This window comes from Pinus tabuliformis, chromosome 7 (genome assembly GCF_031772625.1).
Source record: "Pinus tabuliformis cultivar Carrire ecotype Pingquan chromosome 7, CPIR1, whole genome shotgun sequence".
Lineage (NCBI taxonomy): Eukaryota > Viridiplantae > Streptophyta > Pinopsida > Pinales > Pinaceae > Pinus > Pinus tabuliformis.
In genome coordinates, this window is record NC_142293.1 from 1,352,731,746 (window position 1) to 1,352,754,014 (window position 22,269).

Sequence of the window (22,269 nt, forward strand, 5' to 3'; positions counted from 1 at the left end):
AACAATGGCTACAGAGAGTTAATAGGTCCAATAATGCTCCCTGTCAATACGCATAGTGCTTTATGAAGCTCTGTGTAGCTTGCTAACCTGCGTTAGTGTGGGAAATCAGTCAAACAAAGTGCTTTCAAGATTAGATTCAGAGATGAATACTTGTAGGCAAGATGCAGCAAGATTTTTGGTGGGTCAGAAAGGGATTGTAGAAGTATAGGGAGATATTAGAAGGAGGAGAAAACAAAGAAGAGTCTAGGTAAACCGGCAACTAGATGTATAGTCACCAGTGGAGTCACCAATTCTACTATGGGGTAAAATGCACGGTGTATGGAGAATGAAAATAGCCTCAAAGGTCTTCCCGGGACCTTCGATAGACTGTAAGATTATCTGCAATTGTCACACAATTACATGCATGTTCATAGACAATAACCAACTATCAAAGTTCAAGAACAATGTAAACTTTGAAACGGGAACTGATACTGTTACCCGTTTCGTAGAAATAGCAAAAAAGTGACCTGATTTTGAAAAGGGTGATGCAGAACGAACATGTTTTTTTTAGATCATAGTTTTTGGCACTTAATTTTTTTTATGTACATTACGTTTTAGAATCGTTTTAGAATGGTAGTGATTGTCACGTTGATTTAAAAAAGTGAGTATTATGCATCACCCCCTTTTTTTAAAAGACCTGTTTTTTGGCTTTAAATTTTCTAATGTATAAAATGTAAATAATTATTTTGTAAATTTGATCATTTTTGAAGTGGTCGTTTTCTTCACGTTTTCTTGTTTTTTGTTTTAATTTTAACTTTTTTTTTAATGAGGTTTTTATTGTTTTGCATTTTTAAATTAGGAGGTCGATATTTAGAATTTTCGATATTCTACATATTTATACATCCTTAATTAATTTTTCAATCCACATGAAATAATTGTTTCTGAAAAACAATATTTTTTAACAATGAACATAAAAATAACCATTTTTAACATAAATATAGCTAAAAAACTACACGTTTTGATAATTTTTTGGTAGAATTGACATGTCAAAATCACAATTTTTACACGAAAATTTTAACTAAAAATGGTTAAATAATAGTTTTTTTTATGAATTTCATGTTAAAAAAATAATAATAATAACTTTTTTTTCAAAAAATAATGATTAACTTAAAAATTAATGCGAAAATCACATCTTAGAAATATTGAACGCATAACAACCTTAATTGAGTGTTTATTCTTTTCATAAAATGTCAAAGTCAAAACATTGCAAAGCTTTATTTCCAAGCATAACTTAAATTTAATCAACAATGTCACGTAATCCAAACTCTTCGTCCTCTAGGGTTTCATCATTGTCTTCTTCCACAATATTTTCTGCTTCCTTTTGCTCATTTTCCTCTTCTAATGGATCTTTGATGTCTGCGAATCTCCCAATGTATGTCTTTCCAAACATTCCATGTAATGGTGGGCGGGGTTCCTTTACCTTTTTTGCCACACATGATTCACTAAAGTCCCCTTTCTTCAACCCAATTTCTTGCATTGCATCTGGAAGAAATTGAAAAGCATAATTCTTTGTTGAATGAAAGGCTGAAATGTTTAAAATTTTTCTTGAATAACTATTTCAAATAACCATTTATGAAAAGATGTTAATGCAAGCACATAGAACCAATAAATAAGATTTCAAAGATGCAAGAGAATGTTATTGCCTAGTGGACAAATATCTAGTCTCTCTACAAACAAGCTACACCAAAACCATAAAAAAAAACTAAGCAAGTTATTAAACCTTCCTAATTTTAGTTTATTAAGCATAGGTCACTATGTGTTAAATATCATAGTCTAAAAATAAAATAAGTAACTTGCACCTCAAACTTACATTGAAAAGAAACATTAATACAAATGATCCAATTTCAATTGAGAACAATAGTTTATTATGAGGAAAACAAAAAGAAAAAACCCTTCTAATTCTAATTGAAACAAAGAGAAAATTTCAATATAAAAGACTCAACACCCATATCTAGATACATCATCACCACATCTCTTTGACTACAAATCAAGCACTGGAGAAAATTTTTAATATAAAAACCTGAGCATCCATATATAGATACATCAACACCCCATCTTTTTGAGTAAAAATCAAGCACTCCTCTTTGTACATTAAAAAGGAGGGATGAATCAATCTATCTTGGTTTATGAGGAGCAATGAAAGGAATTTTTTTTTTAATCTTCTAGTTTAGATCAACTAAATAAAAAGGTGTAATAACTAATCATTTAGTTTGGGTTGTTGTTTCTAAAAGGGTATGGCCCAAAGCTTAATTATGTCCAATGTCACTTCATAATCTAATGATATGTAAGAAAGATCTCTTCCACTTGAATTAATAAGACACTAGAAACCTCACGTACTCAAAACAAACCTATTGAAAACCAATTTGATTCAATAGACCTAATCAAAACAAACATACAAGAGAATGTAAAAATGAACATTTGAGTATACTCAAATCTTGAAATTTGTGATCCCAATTCATAATTCTTTATTTATTTCTATCTCATCATACATTAATTATTTTAGCAAAAGAAAAAGACACCTACATTTCTATCTTATTCGGAATTCATTATTTTGGAAAAGAGAAAGGAACCTATGTGTTCATCTAGAACATGGAGAAGAGGTAAACCATGTTAGATTGTCTCTTTTTCTTTCACAATACACACCAATAACCACTCCTTTTAGCTTGCCAATATTATTTAGCATCAAAAAATATCTGACAATGGAAGATTGGCAAATATTGTGTCATACACAATGATTGGAAAATATTGCGTCATGCCCAATGAAAAACAGGATGGGAAGAAAAGAAATAGATGTGGCAGATCCATGGGTGAAAAAGAAAAGTCATAAATACTAAACATATTGCAGATTTTTATAACTTCTTGCAAACCTGGCATAGATGCCTAATCTATGCATCATGAATAAGAGATTTGGATAGGTTATAATTCTAAGCTTAATAGAATTGTCAAAACTTGTGACTTTACAAACTCCTTTTTGTTTGGGCACAAGAAGGTCCTATAAAACCACAAGCACTTCTACCTTATTATTCATGATGATGCCAAAATCAATAAACATATTATAAACCTTATGTCACCTCCTCAACGCCCATGCCACTTTTATAAAATAAAATGTATTTATCATTCTACTCAACATTCATTTTTATCAAAATTCAATATTTTCACAAACATGAAATCACTTTAAAACATTTTATACCAATTTTATTAGTCACTCAGCTGGGAGAATTGTCCACACCGCTGATTTGATTTGACCGTGTAAAAAATCATTTTTATATAACTAAAATAACCTAGCAAATTCAGTAAAACCATTTGAAAAGCTTTGAATTTGTCAATACAAAATAAGATTAAATACACTATTAAGAAGGAATTTTATTGACATCTTAGCCAAATATTTATGGTGAAGATAATGTGATTGATTACAAATTTGTGTCATATATACTGGTATTTTTTTAGATTTAAAACAAAGTGATATTAGGAGCATGATTTTCAAATTACAATTTCCCTCTCTCAGGTTACCATTCAAAATATGATGGATTCCATGATATCATAAGATGATTTCAGGGTGTTTCAATGAAATGAAGATTTTTCTTTTCAATTTTGGTAATTATATTTGTTTTTATTAAATTTTATTTAACTATAATGATATGTTATAGTTTTTAATTTATTTTAGAAAATTGAATATGACTTAAAATTGCGATATTGTGTGGAAGTTTGACATTTTAATAAATTTAAATAGAGAACACCCCCTTCAAAGGGTTGGACTGTTGTTCCATGGGAATTTTTCGATGACTTAGTCTACCAAAACGATTACTAGAGATATGACTATAAACCCCCACATATACAAAAATACTTTAGCTAATAAAGCGGTGAGCACAACAAAGATCTTTTCATACCTGCACTCTTTAGTGATAAGAAAACATCACAGATTTGTGAAAGCCCATTTCCTTGGGAATCTAAAACATTACATATGAGTTCAATACCATGTGTTTCAAAATTCGACATTGTTTTTATAAAGTTAACAAAATAATTAAAATAGCAAATGGGGCAATTCGTAGCAGATGGGGGCGATTCTGAGAATCGCCGGGTGGTGGTCGATTCTCAGAATCGACCCGCCACCACCACTGGTGGTAGGGTGGTGGCAAGTCGATTCTGGGAATCGACCCACCACCCGGCTATTCTCAGAATTTCAAAACCCAAAGCTTTTCAAATGGTTTTACTGAATTTTCTAGGTTATTTAGTTATATAAAAATGGTTTTTTACAAGGTCAAATCAAATCAGTGGTGTGGACAGTTCTTCCAGCTAAGTGACTAATAAAATCATTTTTCATTATCAGGAGAACAACATATTCATAAACCACCCCCAGGTCACGCAAGTGTCTGCATGCCCTAGCCAGTGTAACCTGGAAATGCATCCCCAAAGCTGAGTAACAGGACTGCCGAGAGTATAAATTTGTCAATGCAACGAATTATGCTGGCACGCAGTTATTCGACAAGCAATAGAGTTGGAGTACCAACTGGTTTTCAAATCAATTTCAAGGCTTCTGAGGGGGAACACTCTGGGTCCCTCAATTTTCAGAATTGAAGTTATGGATGCATACCAGAGCTGCAGCCCTTATTAATTGAAGTTTCATTTCAAGCAATTAAAGTTCATCTCAGGAAGGCTGCATGAAAGAGAGAAAGCAATTATGTCTGAGATGGAAACCCATTCTTCATCTGTGAAGAAATTCACAATGGATGCCAGGCATTCTTGCAAAATGCCAGAAAGACAAAGAAGTTTACGATCTAAAAAGAACCGTGTTACCATGACTGCCAAATTCTCTGCTTCAGAGGCTGTTAAAATAGACCTCGACTTCCTTGCCCGGCAGCAAGCAGCCACAAATTTGACCCAAGACCGAATATTCTCTGGTGGCCCATCGTAGGAAAAATCATCTTTATCTTGTGAGAGCATCCGCTCATCTCCCATACAATCTTCCAAATATCCATATATTTGAACAGTTTCTTTAATTTGATCATAGGTAGGAACCCAATCAAGAGTACAAAAGCTTGATGAACCCTCAGTTCCTGAAAGAATGATGCTGCATAAGAAATCACAAGCAGACATCTCCACATTTTCATTTGACGTGTGTGCCATTAAATTGAAGGCCCAACATACAGTAAAATCATCACAGTGACTATGAGATAAAATCAAGTTGAGAAGCCAACACTTCTTAAAAGCTCTACCATGAAAGACTCTCCATTTTCAGCACTCAAGCCTGTTGTCAACGGATCATGGACCTTTTTCTTATTCCTGTGGACATCACCTATAGTGTTTTGAGTTTTTTTTTTTCAAAATGCGAGGCGGGATGAAGGATTTGTACCTGAACGTGCCGAATTATTTGAGATCGTGAAATTGATGTCAGAGATCGAGTCGTGGGAAGTGATCCAGTGCCGTTTGTTTTCTCGCATCCGCTTTTGCTGGACACAACATCCAGGCGTTGAACATATTGCAACATGTGGTGGATCTCGTCTATTGTTTGCGATGACGTGTTTGCTTGTGACAATTCGATAAGAAGACGTGATGAAGCCGTTCATAATGGAAGACGGTTGTGTGCCTGAACTGGGTGCAACTGCAGGCTGTTGACGGGGTTGAAGCCAAATCTACCCGGAGCCTTGCCGTCAAACTGGTAATTTACTGCACCACCGCTGTTTTCTGAAAGTTTTTGCAGTAGGGGACACACATCAACTGTTGGAACAACCAGTTTTGGAGAGGATTTCTGAGAACCAAATATTCTTTCACCCCATGATGACTTAGTCTACCAAAACGATTATCAGAGATATGACTATAAACCCCCACATATACAAAAATACTTTAGCTAATAATGCGATGAGCACAACAAGGATCTTTTCATACCTGCACTCTTTAGTGATAAGAAAACATCGCAGATTTGTGAAAGCCCATTTCCTTGGGAATCTAAAACATTGCATATGAGTTCAATACCATGTGTTTCAAAATTCGGCATTGTTTTTATAAAGTTAACAAAATAATTAAAATAGCAGATGGGGCAATTTGTAGTAGATGGGGGCGATTCTGAGAATCGCCGGGTGGTGGGGCGATTCTCAGAATCGACCCGCCACCACCCCGCCACCACCACTGGTGGCGGGGTGGTGGCGGGTCGATTCTGAGAATCGCCCCACCACCCGGCGATTCTCAGAATTTCAAACCCAAAGCTTTTCAAATGGTTTTACTGAATTTGCTAGGTTATTTAGTTATATAAAAATGGTTTTTTACAAGGTCAAATCAAATCAGTGGTGTGGACAGTTCTTCCAGCTGAGAAACTAAAATTTAATAGTAAATAAAAATCAATTATTTGATTTTTGTTAGTTGATTTTTTTTTACTGAGATTAGATTTCAAGACATTCTCAGAATCTGCAATCCAAATATAAGAAATTGACAAATATACAAAACCAAAAAAAACAAAAAAACAAAAAAAAAACCACCCAAAAATCTAGATTGCAGTTTTCTGAAATATATTTCAGAAACTAGAATATTGCAGTTTTCTGAAATATCTCAGAAACTAGAATATGAAGCGAGGAAAAATCGGTAATTTGACTTCTCTCAATTAACTTTTTTTAAGTTCCTATTCTGAAATATTCTCAAAATCTACTTCATTCATTGAAAAAAAGGAATTGAGATCTGTAATAAATAAACAAATATCTAATACAGGGAACCAGTGAATCTGCTGACCAGGATTGTTAGCAACGAATCTTATAGCAGACCATCCATTCACCGGCACACCAACGGTGTTGCGCTGTGGAGGATCGATGAGGTTGAACGTCAGAGGGTCACGCTGTGGATCGAAGTTCCCGAAGCCCTCTCCCACGATGTAAAAATCGTACCCATGGAGATGAACAGGATGATTTTCTCCAGTAACTATACTGGTTCCCTGAAGAATTATTTGCACTGCAGAATTGTATTTGAGAACTTTAACTTTCGTGCCTAGCACAGGAGCCCAGAGAGCCGTGCTTACGTTCTGTGCAGTATAATTGAATTGCACGGGAGGGTTATCGGGGAAATCTTTGGTGAAGACTCCGGGAATTCCGAAATAATGAGCTTGAAGGAGAGAAGACGTTCTGGGAAAGACGAATGAAATGTTGTTCATGCTTGCTGTGGATCTTTTTCCGTTGGGGCCTCCACAAGGCTGCCCTGGGCAGTCCAGCAATCCTAAGCCAACGGTGATAAAGAGATTTTCGTCGATATTAAGGGGAACGTTGACTGGGTGGTCCGGGGTGGCTAGACTCCTGAGACCGGTGGTGAATTGGGTTACAGTAGCAGTATCGTTGTAGTTGGGAAGATTAGGGGTAACTGGGGATGAAGCCGAGCTTCCTTCATAGTCCAGAATGGCGGTGGTCGTGGTATTATCGAATTGGACTCCCTGGGTACTCGCGTAAGCTCGAGCAGCCATGTAGTATTTGGCCACGGGCTTATTTGCAATGAGGAGGACGTCCGTGGTCTGACCCGGGCCAAGCATCACAACCCGGGTGTGAAGTAGCTTTGTGTAGGAGGCATCCACTGCAACTACCAATAATACGTGATCTGCTACTGTGAAAAACAGTTCTGCATTGAGGGCAGCGTTGATTATTCGAAGAAGATAAGATTCACCCGCCTTCACAGAGAGACGATAAGTATCTGCATTTGCCATTACAGAGTGTCAAGAATTTTGATATTTAACATGCTTTCGAGATGGTTGATTGAGAATTTAACACTTCAGAGTAATTCCAGAGCTATTAGATATAGGTTATCATTCTTATTTCCTTTAGATTTTATATTTTATTTTAAAATAGAGTTAAGTTTAACTATTTTACTCAATAAATCACTTTATGAGATGAAGCTAACACACTAACCCACTTTCTTCAACCTTACATAAATCAATTTTCTGAGAAAAAGCTAAAACACTAACCCACTTTCTTCAACTTCTATGAATCACTTTTGTAAGATGAAGCTAGAAAACAATACCCACTTTCTTCCACCTCCATGGATCACTTTTTTAAGATGAAGCTAAAACATTACCTACTTGCAAGAACCTGATAAAAAATTTACATTAAATCAACCTGGACTACCTGAACTTGAACAAGGATATAGATCTCCTGGTTGGGCATTTATGGTAAAAGCGTCGGATATATTTGGTGGGGCTCCCGTGCGCGTTGCCTGATTCACCACATCGATAGGGTTACTATTCCACCACTCCCCTGTTCATTCGAAAAACAATCAGTAAAAAAACAAAAATACTTTACGTGGTTAGAGTAGAAAACGTATGAAGAGAGAAAGTATGGAAAGTTCACTGGAGGTTTTTATTTTTCCATAGTGTTTGATGACATAAAATTTAACAAAAAAAATAAAAAAAAGGTTAGGGAAAGTTCTAAAAGTTTAGAAGTTTGGGGTTTAGAAGAGACTCCCAACCACAATCGCTATGGCATAATGCTTTGGGTAATCATAAATAAAAGTTCAATCTGTTTTTGGTTGTATTTGATTTAAACAAATTACATGTTTTGGATGGTTAAGCCAATACTAAATTGGTGTATGAGATTTTTTTATTTGTGTGATAAAAAAAAAAATTCATCTCAGTGATTTGACTGCTAAATCTATTAAAATATATAGACTCTATCTTTCTAATTTTGAACCTGTGACTTCTTAGAGAAAAAAGAAACTCTTAAAAATTAAACCAACTCAACTTAAATAATAAATCAACTATTTAACTTTTCTCCTCTAAACTATATTTTCAAAATATTAAATTTAACAACTCTGAATTCACCACCACCGTGTGAGACCTGAGGACACAGAATTTGCCTAGAGGTTATCTTACTTCACACAGTATCTAAGCAACCCACAAAATACCTCTTACCTATCGACCTCCTATATAAAGATGAAAATAAAGATGAAACAAAAACTTATTTTTCCAATCAATCCGGTTGGACATCCCGTCAAAAACAGTAAGGCAGGGTACCATCTGCTCTTTAGAAACTTTGACAGATAAGATCTATAAGCTAAGTAGAGTAGGTGGAAATTTGAATATAAATGATGCATCCCTTGATATGTGGTGTGGCTACCTAGCATGATGGGTTCAGTCTCATGGCAGGGCTGAGGAAATGGATATGTCGTCCCTGGCTTTGGATTGATAATCAAAGCTCCATAAACTGTAGCTCTCAGCCACGAGCTGTGCGCATGCCACCATAGAGTTCCTTCTTGGCCTTCAAGGGTGAATCTGTACGTGTAACTTCCTCCTGGGCGAATGGGGCACTGCGTTATGAACTCGGGTCTGTCAGCCCATGCTGTGCGTACCTGGCGCACTCCATGCCTGCAAGCAATGAATTTCTACAATAATTATTATTGCTTTCAAAATTAGCAATCGTAATAATCAAAATTTTGTGAAACTTCTTTGTATGAGGTTAGGATTGATTAATAGTGGGGGAAGAAACACACTCAATAACCATATTAATAGGGGTGTCTCCTTATATTGGGTGTAAATTCTTGACCTAATTGACTTTTTAGAATTGTTGCCAAGGGAGATGTTTTTATGTTGTTGTTAAGATATTCGTAGTGAATTTGATAAATGTAATCGTTTCTCAATGGTAATTTATGTTAACGGAGGTCCAAACTTAGTTTGCTCATTTTGGTTGTGTTTCCCATTGTGGTATTAGCGTCCATGTGCTCCTCATGAGTCACCTGCAACAAAATAAGACAAACACAAAATACCATGTAACTATATTTAAAACACCATCAAAGTTATTATTGTGGTTCATAAGATGACAGTGACAGTGACCTTCCTTTAAAGGTTTGGAAATAAATTAAAATAGATTATTATTATGGCCTTAGATACTCTAATCAAAGTAAATTGAGTGGTCGTAGGTAGCTCATCGTATTCTCCCTACATGAGGGGCATGATTTCACTGATGATACATTATTAGGATTGTGATTGATACTAGAGTTATCTTCTGGGAACTTGCTTGTTTTTTCCAATTATTTCATTCTTGAGAGAAAATCCTCTGGCATCTAGGTTTGGGATTTATTGATAGCAAATGAAGTTATCCTACCTTCATTTCTCAAGAACACATTTATGAGGGAGTAATAAGGTTCTTGAGGTGTAACTGAGTTGCTTTAGCACAAATGAAACTTGCTTCTGGGATTCCTTGTGAACTTTTTGTGAACATATTTTATGGAGAGGGTGATCAATTTAGCGAGGGTCATTAGAGGAGATTCACTGTAATCTGACTCCAGTTCCTCTTTTTAGCGAAATCCTAGCCTCCTATGAATTTGTCATGCTCAAAATTAAAATAAGGATAATCAGAAAAATGTGCTTGATGTGATATGGTAAATTTGTCCATCTATGTTTAGGTGTAATAACCATGGCATGTAATGGTTGAAAACATGTTGAATTTATACTTAGGAAGGAAAAATGATATTCTACCAAAAACATTAATGTATTTTTTTCCTCATAAACGACTTTGTTTGGCACATAAAAATTTGGTTTTACTAGCATTTTTTAAAAAGTTTGAAAATTGACCCTAAAAAAAAAAATCATCATTCTAGTATCATCACTTTTTCGTTTTGAAGCTATATTTTGCACGAAAATTTCATATAAATTTCGTAGTCACTGCCATTTTTAAAACATGTTCAAAATTGACCCCTTAAAAATAAAATCATCGTTCTAGTATACACACTTTTCATTTTTAGCACCGTTTTTGATGTTTTTTCAGGATTTTTTGGCTAGAGTTCCCGTTTTGAGTTTACAGTTCCCGTTTCAAAGTTTACATTGTTACAAGAAGGGGATTACCTCAAGCCTCCATGTAGATTTGTTGGAGAGCGCAATGTAGCTAGGTGGAAATCCCCTGAGCCGGCTCCAGATCAAGTCCTACACAAAGAAGAGACAAGAGTAATCAAAACATACAACCTTGATAACTAGTACATGAATATATAAGAGAACATCTAATTGCATAAAACTAAGCTACTCATATAAACAGGTGTTCGACAAACAACTTAATGAATGATAGTACCGACACCATAGAGTAGACAACACAACTACAGTTCTGTATTTATATTGGAAGAGTGATTACAACCATATGTTGTATCAGCCTTCCTCTACCCCTTCAACTTCTCTCTCTCTCTCTCCCTTCTTGCTCATTTCTTATGATATGAGACAATGCTCAACAGTCAAGTAGGTTATCATTTCAAATGCTCTAACCCTTATCACAATGGTCGTAGCTTTGCTTATATAGCAATTGAGTTAGCGTTGCCAAGTTCCTCTTGGAGTTCACTACAGAAAAAGAAATGAACTTGCCATGCTTTTCAACTCTTTCCAATTTTCCTCCTTCTTTCATATTAGAAATCCTCAAAATATCTCGATTTTGGATGTTTCCTTGCTTTTCTTGAGTAATTTTAGGAACAAATATCTAGATATTTATGAGTCAATTCATTCCTTTGATCCTTGGAACTTCACCAAGTTTCACTAACGTTGTCCCATAACTAGCAACATGAGTTAGTAGGGTCACTAACGCTCCCTTAGGCTTGCAAACAAGCTTTATAAAGCAGGTTGTTGATGCACAACCAATGTTAGTGTGGAATCAAGGCCTGTAATTGTGGTCTTTGCTTCAGCTATTTTGTCTTTCCCCTCTGAGTTGATGAGGAGGTCATTTTGTTGCATAACAGTTCTTTGCCAAGAAAATTGCACTTTGGATGTCACAATCTATCCTTATAGCTCCCTATGCTAACCCCACACTTGAACACAATCTCTGCAACCAAACTGCTTCCTTACTTGCAGGAGTGGTTTCCATGTATTCTGCCTCTATAGTTGATAGTGCCACTACAGATTGTTTCTTATTCATCCAACTGACTGCACCTCCAAATAGGTTAAACACATACCCACTTGTAGATCTTCTTTGGTCCAAATCTCCCGTCCAGTCTGCATCAACAATGCCACAAATATCCAACACTCTATCCAATCCTGGTCTTCCTTGGTAGCACAAACCATAATCACTAGTGCCATGCAAATACCTAAAGACCCGCTTCACTATTGTCCAGTGCTCCTTCCCTGGTTTTGACATAAACCTGCTTAATACTCCAACTACATGTGCAATGTCTGGCCTAGTACAAACCATCACATACATCAAGCTACCGACTACACTTGCATATGGAACACGGGACATGTCCTCTTCCTCTTCTTGTGTCTTAGGACACTGTTCCACACATAAGTTTACACATATAGGAATAGGAACCTTCACAGGTTTACTATCTTGCATATTAAACCTCTACAATATTGTCTCAACATACTTCCTCTGGTTTAACCAGAGCTTCCTCTTTGTCCGATCTCTTTTAATTTCCATGCCCAAAATATAGTTTGCAGCACCAAGATCTTTCATGTCGAATTTAGAGGAAGAATGGGTCTTCAAATCCTAGATAATTTCTTTATCATTTCCAACCAGCAAAATATCATCCACATACAAGACCAGATAAATAAAATGGCCACCAATTAATTTAAAATACACATAATGATTCGCTTTGCTTCTGGTGAAGCCAAGTCCCCATATAAATGTATCAAATTTTTGATACCACATTCTTGGTGACTTTTTTAACCCATACAAAGACCTCTTTAACTTTCATACCAGTTCTTTCTTACCCTTCATTGCAAAACCTTCAAGTCGCTTCATGTAGATCTCCTCTTCTATAACCCCATGAAGAAATGTTGTCTTCACATCCATCTGTTCTACCTCAAAATCAAAAGCACCAACAACAGATAAAAGTAATCTAATAGAAGTTACCTTGGAAACAGGAGAAAAAATATCACCAAAATCAATTCCCAGCACCTAGGAATAACCTTTTGCTACCAACCGAGCTTTGTATTTCTCCACGTTTTCTTCTACATTTGTCTTCTTCTTGAACACCCATTTGCTGCTAATGGGTTTCCTTCCAGTCGGCAACTCCACCAGATCCCAATCCTCATTTTTGTGCAAGGATGCCATTTCATCAACCATGGCCCCTTTCTAGAGCTTTTCGTCCTCTGAATCTATTGTTTCCTTCACAGTTCTAGAATCATCATTAGTACTAGATAAAGCAAATTTTGAGTAGAAAGTAGATGGACTATACCTTTTTGGTTGCCTTCTTTCTTGAACTGATCTTGTCACACCCAGAGTTTGTGGCTCTTCATCTTCTGATTAATCCTCTATTGTAGAGTCTGATTCTTCCTCCTTTAGCTCAAACTCTATCTTCTCAGGTTCCTTTTATGGGACTTCATGTTTAATAACATCTTTCACCTCTCCAAACACCACATCTCAGCTATACACAACCTTCCTTGTTATTGGGTTCCAAAGCTTATAACCCTTTAAACCATCCTTATACCCAATAAAGATGAACTTTTCAGATTTACTATCCAGCTTGGTTCTTTTTTCCTTTGGAACATGTACATATGCATCACATCCAAATACCCTTAGATGTGAAAGATAGGGTTTCTTACCAGTCCATACCTCTTGTGGAGTCTTATGCTCCAACGCCGATGAAGGTGATCTGTTGACCAGGTAACATGCTGTCTTCATCGCCTCTGCCCAGAATTCTTGTTCTAATCCGGCACCACTGAGCATGCTTCTTGCCCTTTCCATCAACATCTTGTTCATTCTTTCTACAACTCCATTTTGTTCAGGTGTATATGGAGTAGTCTTCTGCCATGCTATACAACACTTCTTACAGAATTCTTCAAATTCCTTACTGCAAAACTCTCCACCGTTATCTGTCCTCAACACTTTTATCTTCTTCTCTGTCTCGTTTCCAACAGAGCCTTAAATTCTTTAAACCTGTCAAAGACTTCATATTTCTTCTTAAAGAAATATATCCATGTATTCCTTGAGAAGTCATCTATAAATGATACATAGTACACCAACTTACCCAATGATGGAACCTTCACAGGTCCAAGCACATCACTATGCACAAGCTCTAATATATGTTTCGCCCTCTTACCACTAGAGGGGAAACTTACTCGTTTCTGCTTCCCATATACACGATTTTCACAGAAATTAAAATCCCTAGAGAAATTACTCATACCTTCTACGATACCTTTACCATGAAATATTTGAAGGCCCTTCTCTCCAATATGTCCAAGCCTTTGATACGACAACATAGTCTTCTCTCCAAAGACCACTAGATTTTTTTCTCCACTTTCAGGAACCACATAACTATTGCACCGATCAATAATAGTGCGACCTTGTAGCTTGTAAAGAGTTCCAATCCGAATTACTTGCATCAATACCAATGCTCCTTGAACCATTTTGCACGTATCCTTCTTGAACACTACTTTTACACCTGCATCATCCAGCTTGCTTAAGGAAATCCGATTTATGGCCAATGCAGGAATATGCAGAACACCCAGAAATGTTCTAACCCTTCCACCTGTTGTGGTAAAAACACAACCCCCCATTATTGATGTGTTTACTTCAAATAATGGGGACCCTTTCTATAAAAAATTGGCCAAAACACCCTTTTGGATTTTTATTTTAGTTGATTGCCCTACGCTTTTGTTAATTTTTAGTTTTCTTTGGATTCTTGTTTTGATTGTTTTCTTAGAATCGATTTTTTTACAAGCTTCCCATTGATGCTTGTTTCACCTCATTTGGTCAACTGGTTTGAAAATGGCACTCCTTTGAAGTCTCATCATTTATCAAGCCTGGGTTAAAAATGTATAAAATGTACAATATTGCATTTTGTAAATAAATTAGTTCAATAAGGCATTCATTTTAAATATTAACCCGTAGCAAGTTTTTACTAACAATTTTCATTATTTAGTCATGCAGCCAAATTATTAATTATCGGGGTTTTAAGAAATTCACTCTAAATTCCAAATCAAATCCTAAAAGCTAAAAAACCCAATCATTCAAGTGGCTGTAGTTTATTTTTATTATTTTTAATTATTTTTCAAGTGGCTGTAGTTTAGATGATTTCACAGCTTAACTAAATTTCATTTTAATAAAATCAAAATAAAAAATAATATTAAATCTTAATTTAATTAAATTAATATATATAATTAATTTAATTAAATTAAAATTTAATATAAATATATATATATATATATATATATATATATATATATATATACTTATTTCGCAATCGGGAGATCGCGTCGGAAGTTTTATTGAACATATTTTAAAAAAAATCCCGACACCATACTCTCCCCGATCGCCGATACTCCATACCCCCGATCACTGATTAAACAAAGTCTTTTATATCGCATCGCAAATAAAGTAGTTATCGCATCGGAGGCTAACTTGGTTATCGCATCGGGGGCTTTTAAATAAGCACATCTCTTACGACCCCCGATATCCCCTCCTTCCCGATTCGTCGATGCGAAAGAGCATAACGCATTAACCTAAGTCTCATTCAAAGGTTTGCTATTTGTTTTTATCATAAGTTTTGATATTTGTTTTTAAATTCACAACGTATTTGTTTTTTAAAAAAAATCACTCACGTATGAGTGAAGTGTAATATAAGGTAGGTATATTAGTTTTGAGATATAGTATAATATATTAAATTAATTTTTTCTAATATTTTAAATTAGTTTATATATATTAATTAATTAATGAATTTTAATTTAATCAGATTAATTAATTTTAACAGTTAATTAATTTGATTAATTTAAATTTAATTATCATTTAGATTAATATTAATTAGTTTTTTTAATTAGATTAAAGTTGTTTATAAATAATTAATTAGATATTAGGTAGTTAGATTAAATTAGAATTTATTAGAGATTAATTTAGGATTAGTTTTTAATTACATTTTTTTTAGCCCAGCAACAGAATTTACAGATTCATGCCAGATTTGACTCATCAACTTTAGAAGCTCATAGAATGAGTTATACTTGGCCAAATGAGGCCCAGGACGACTCATTGGAAAGAGGAAATCAAGGAGAATATTTCTGGGAAGATTTCACCAACAGATTTACTCATTTATTGGGTCAAAAATCAGGCAGAAGATCAGGCTCCGAATTTTGAAAAACAAAATCAATTTTCTGAGTTATTTTCTTCAATTTCATTTATCCAAAGCCTCTTCTAATTGCAGATCCATTGGCCAAAGATATCTTTTGCCAATCAAATCATTCCAAGCATCAATACAGAGCTTATATTTTATTTTGTATTATTTATTTAAATAGAATTTGATTGGGTTTGATTTAATTGCCAGAAATAATATTTTGATTGCATTTTAATTTATTTTGATTTCTTTTGCAGGAAAACAGTGGAAAAAAGATGGAGAAAAGGATTTCAAGCAATGGGGATGCTCCAGCAATTGAAGATCAGAATTAGGAGCAAGTAAAATTGGATTTAGCAGATTTCTCTTCAACAAACTCTTCTCTCCAGAATTCCTTCACAAATATTATAAATAAGAGATTGCAGAATGGAATAGGGGCTGCTCTCCTCTGCAATTTTAGACTCCATGAAAGCACTATTGTAATTGGAATTTAGAGTTGTAGTAGAGAGGAGTGAAAAATCTCAGATCTGGGGATTATTGAGGATTTTCCCTTTGTATATTGAATTATGCATGAAGAAAAAAGCTTGCACTATTGTGGCTCTAGTTTTGAAAGCAGAAGTTCAAGCAATGTAAAGGGCTGTTGGAGACCAAGGACAGAGAAATGGATGCAATAAATTGGTATTTTTAATACTACTGTTTTAAATATCAGTTTCATTTTATGGTAACAGGAATGTGTCATTTTATTCATGTTTGTGCATTATTGTCAATATGAGTAGTTTGTCTCAATGTTGTTATCATGTATCTCTGTTCTTATGGATTAATTTCTGATTTCTGAGTAACTATTTACTCAGAAATCTGCCTTATTAAAACTGATTTATTGAGTGGTAATATGTTGTGAACTATTTCCACATATTATTGTTTAGTTATTGGATTTGCTGATTTGATAATCAATATCATTTTGTGAACTACTTCCTGAATGTTGTTGATTTATTATTTCAGTTTTAAGGTCTCAATAGAATGTGTTTTGGTAACCATAATATCAGTTAATTGAACTACTTCATTAACTTGATATTCATTATAAACAAGACATATTTAAATCCCAATATTTTAATTATCTTGCTCTTAGTTGGGTTAGATCTATATCTTCCTAATTAAGATAGGACTTAGATTAGTTTCTTTTGCTTGCATCATAGAATAATCTTGCATTTAGAGTAAATTTTACATTCTTTTAAGTCCTCTCCTCAAAGAGGCAAAACTTTAGTTGTGGCTTGGCTGAACCCAAATCAGCTTAAGGGTCATTCTCTTGCCTGATCAGCAAGAAGAAGTGATCTGATGTCCCTGTCTATTGGTAGTTAAAGATACATTATAAACCAATAGCAATAGGGAGAAGGTAACTGGACCTAGATGAACAGTCGGAGCCACCATACCAAACGGAAAAGGAGCTGCTTTTAAGGTCCGGACCGGGTGGTTATCCCCCAATGTTGTTGCAGCGATTTTCGAGGCATCAACATTTTTGGCGCTAGAAGGAGGGCCTGAGACTTTTTGTCTGTTGGAGTCTTTTCAATTTTAATATTTTATTTATTGTGATGGCTCCTCTTAAACTTCCAATTTGGAGTTGTATCCATGGACGTGCATCTTCCAATACTCCACCCGAAGTGGTAAGACTCTTGTCTCAGGTAAAGTTCAATGGTAAGAGAAATTCTTCTGCTTTTAATCATGTCTTTCAATTTATTCAAAACATTTCAAATTATGATTTTCAAGGAATTGATGAAGGCATCTTATGCAGAATTTTTACTCTCACATTTGCGGCAAAAGCCAGAAGCTGGTGCAGAACTCTTCCAGTTGCTTCAATCCACAGCTGGGATCAATTTGTTACAATTTTCATTTGTAAATTTGACGGCTATGATTATGAACAGGTATGTGAAGAAATTGAATATCTACGAAGCTGTAAAAATGAGTCTGTTAATGATTTTAATATGCGATTTCATTTGAATTGCTTAAGATTTAAAGACGAAGATAAACCTACGGAAGAAGAATCATTAGATTGGTTTGAATATATTTGTTCTCTTCCACCCATTCCCAATCCATATGAAATTAATCCAAGCTTTGTTCCATCCCCTTCTAATATAAATGAGAATCCCAATATGGATGTGCAAATAAATTGTGATGAAGTGGTTTCACAAAGCTTGGAAAATATTTCCATTCAAATGCAAGAAGACAACAGCAACAATTTTGGGGAAAAAGCCGCCTTGAAATCTGAAAGCTACTGTGAAGAAAATTTGGAAAATCAAATCGCAAATCAGCAAGTACAAGCAGTAATCAAAATGCAAACTGCTGTATAAATTTCTGAATTTCTCCATAATGAGAAAATGCCAAAATCAGAGCAGCAAAACAACGTTCTCCAAGAAAGTATGTGCACGCAAAGGAATGATCTGCAATCTGAAATTTACAATGAGCATAATGCACAAGAGCTCTCAAACAGAGACAGTTTTAAATGCATTGTTTCAGGTTCACATTTTTCCCTTTGCCTTGATATTTTTAATGATAGTAATTTTTCTCCTCTTAGTATCAACGATATTTCAGAAATTAAAGAGGATGATTTAAATGAATTACCATTAAATTTTTATCAAGATAAAGAAACAATAATTGATCATTCTTTTGTCACTAATGAACATGAGATTTTTGTTCCTCCTTGTTTTGGTATATTGGATAAGATCGAAGGGAATTGTAGAGAATTTTGTGAAGTCATTTATGATAATTACTCTGACATTGAGGATGTTGATTTCTATTCCTCTCAAGAGAATCCTCATGAGAAAACTCAAATAACATCTGAAAATGAGGAACGCTTCAATTTAGGAATTATTCCAACTAATCCTCATTTTAGAGCAGCAAATTATCTTCATGATTTCGCCATTCAAGAAATCATTCCAATTTATGATTCATATGAGGATCAAACTCCCATTCCTATTCATAATCTTAATTCGTTTTCTATTTCACAAGTTGGAATTCGAAATTACCCAAATTCCATAATTTTGGCCATTCCTTGTGAAAATGAAATCATTTCAAAACGATCCCAAATGTGTTGTAACATTAGTTGTACAAATAATGATTTCATTTTAGTTTTTCTTTCACAGCTATTTTGTTTAAACTTAGATTTATTTTCTGATTTTATTTTGCAAAATTTTCACACTCTTCGCTGGCATATTGAGCGCCTTACTATCAAACACTCAATCGATGCATTGCCCAATTGGGAAATTCAAGTTTCATATTATAATCATCAGCATCAAAAGATATTAATATTCCAATTTAAATCAATGCTAATGTTTCATCAGAAGCTTCTATTTTTTCAAAGGCAATATCAACAAGAGAGTGTATTTTTGCAATCTGGCTAGCTATTCAATTTAATTAATAATTTTCCATGTCATTTGACAAACTTCCATTCATTTTTCATTGACTCATTTGAAGATTATTTGGAAGTTTTTCCTTCAAGGAAAATTGTCAATGATTTAACATTTGTACATAATACTAACAATTCTTTCCAGGCCTTTGAATTTCAAAACTCATATCCACAATTCGGCTTGTTATCTCTTTCCTTGAACATTTCCCCATCCTTAATGGAAATCCATCCAGATTTTTGCGATCCAATTGGTATCGAATTGGAAAGGAAATTTCATGAGAAAGAGATTTTAATTAAGTTGCTAACAATAACTGTACATTCTTATTTCAGATTTATTTTCCTTAGTTTAGTTAGATTTTTATTCTTATTGCTAACATTTGAACTGTACATAAACGCGGGAATAAAAATGAGAGAATGGTTACACTGGAAATATGACTATACCTAGTCATTTTCATGTATATGGTTAGAATAGGAGTAGAATTAATTTAGTTAGCTTGTTTTATGTAGTTAATTTATTTGCAATAGTTTTGTAGATTAAAAAATAAAACAAAGCAATCAGCCTTCTCATACATGTTCAGTGGAAACATTTTTCCTTATCAGAAAATTTTAATTCTTGCTTTCCTTTTTGAAATTTCTTATAGCGATTTCTCTACTCTGCCTATTTTGAATAATGTCTTGATCAAAGTCAATTAAAATTGCACTTGGCATCGATTGCCTCAAAGCCACTTTTCTTCATTTCGGGATTTCCTTCTAAGATTTTCTTTTGAAATTTATATGGTAAGGATTTGAGGATATAAAAGCTTCATGATCCCATTATCCTATGAGATGTATGATTGACTATGATAAACCTAATTCTAATTCAATCATTATCAGTCAATCTAACCTGTAACAGCAATCATATGAAGTTCATATTATATTCCTCGGAATTTGCCAAAAGCTGATCTTAAGGATGCCCATTTTGCCAAGTGCACACATTTAAATCTGTTTTGACATTTTTCTACAATTAGTGGCTTAATCTCATTCTAATCTTTAGTTTATTATCTGATGCTGTAAAAACGCATCATGTCTATTTACTAAAGGCATTATTAAAAAGTCACTATAACAATACAGATTTTTCTCAAGATTAATTCGGAATGAGCAGAGGTAATAAATTGTTGTTTCACTTCAAAAGGGAAGCATAGTTTCATATTTATTTCTGGTAAATTTTATATTCCACGGACATCAATAAACAGATTTTATTTAGGCTGATTGCACACTTAGATTTAGAATAAATGATGAGATGATTTTGAACAAAGTCAAAATTTTGATAAATCAAAGGAAGAATTTGAAGATTCGTAAGGTAAAATTTGCAAACAATTTCCTTCCAGGTACGCATTTGCAAGTTCATTCTCATCTCTTATTAGTTTCTCTTTTCCTTGGTTTATTTTTTATTTATGTTCTGTTTTATTTGCAGGTTTTTATTTCTTTTCAAAATCTGAAGTAAGCAGCAAACTCATTTTAAATTTGGAAACAGGTTCAGGGAAATTCAATTCTGATTCATTAGAATTTAAGCATTTTTTTAGCTTTGCTTTCATTCTTTAGAAAACCCAATTGAAATTTCAAGAAATATCATAAGACCATTCGCATCACAACATTTCATCGGAAGTAGCTCTTAGCATTCCTTTTGATCACAAATTGTTCATTAAAGACCTCCGATGTATTATCTTACTCATATGTCATATTGCATTTCGCTTATCGGAGCTTTCCAAGTGAAGTATACTTCCATGAACATGAATCGCCTATCTCCGATAATCGACTTTACCGATATTGCGATAAACACATAATTCCGGACCCGATATGAAATTCAAATCAAATTCATAAAATATCGCGTCCGTTCAATCGCAATAATGGTAGGAGTATAACTTTAAAGGAGGCCGATGTTTCGGATCCGATATGTTATCAAATTTTCAACATAAAATTATCGGGTCCACTCTTCATCACATATCGGCATATTGAGAATTGTTAAATCGTGCGCATAACATTACCGATCGCGATCGCCGATTAGCCACGTCATTCATCGCATATCGGCATCGCAACAATCATATTGTGTTACATCGGGTGCTTAAGATTGCCGATCGCCGAGCTACGACTTCCATCGCATCGCCGATATTGCAATCATTTCATCACATTCTTACGCTCACATCACCTCTCTGAATCTACAATGTGTATTTTGCAATATGGGAAGCACGATGCAATTTATTCTCTGATCCCCGATATAATATTTCTTTAATGATGCGATCGCTTCATTTCATTGCACATGTTCTTATCGGCAATTTTCCATTGCAATCTCCGATGCAATAGCTTCCAATGCATGCCTATGAGCCATTAACATTTAATCGATATATGGCATAGCAATAAAGGTGAAGTTCTGCAGATTAAATTTGAAGCATGGTGAAGAAACATGTTATGTGAATCATCCGATACGGCAATGTGTTATTTTAAAAGCGAGCTTGGGTAACCACTATGGTAAGAAAGCAGTTAATGACCAATTTGCAGCATATCCAAATTATTTCAATTTCTCATACATTTTAGTTTAAATATATAATTCCATAATTAAAAATGGAATTCAAGACCTCTCTATCTTCATATTTAAATTTTATTATCGTAGATTTGGTCTTGATTCCGAACTATTTATAAAATCATGGAATTTATATGAAACTTGTGATATTTTGAGAAACAGTCATTGTTGTAAATTCTCATTCTCATTTTTGATGCATTTGCTTTAATTTCAACTCCCTTGAACACTAGGCATTTCATTTTTACGTTTTACTGCTTGCTTTAGTGTAAATAAAATAAATAATGATTTTGGGTTACAAGATTTT

The 22,269-nt window shown here is 34.4% G+C and overlaps 1 protein-coding gene and 1 pseudogene across 1 annotated transcript; both read right to left on the reverse strand.

Moving 5' to 3' along the window:
- Positions 1-4,659: 4,659 nt before the first annotated feature.
- On the reverse strand, positions 4,660-6,031 carry LOC149252571 (uncharacterized; annotated as a pseudogene).
- A 389-nt stretch (positions 6,032-6,420) lies between these two features.
- On the reverse strand, positions 6,421-9,500 carry LOC149252572 (laccase-12-like). Its single transcript, XM_089454189.1, has 5 exons — positions 9,490-9,500; positions 9,117-9,364; positions 8,130-8,258; positions 6,734-7,698; positions 6,421-6,438 (listed from the first exon to the last, which is right to left on the reverse strand). The coding sequence occupies exons 1-5, from the start codon at positions 9,498-9,500 to the stop codon at positions 6,421-6,423; spliced, it is 1,371 nt and encodes a 456-aa protein (XP_089310315.1).
- Between the last annotated feature and the right edge of the window lie 12,769 nt (positions 9,501-22,269).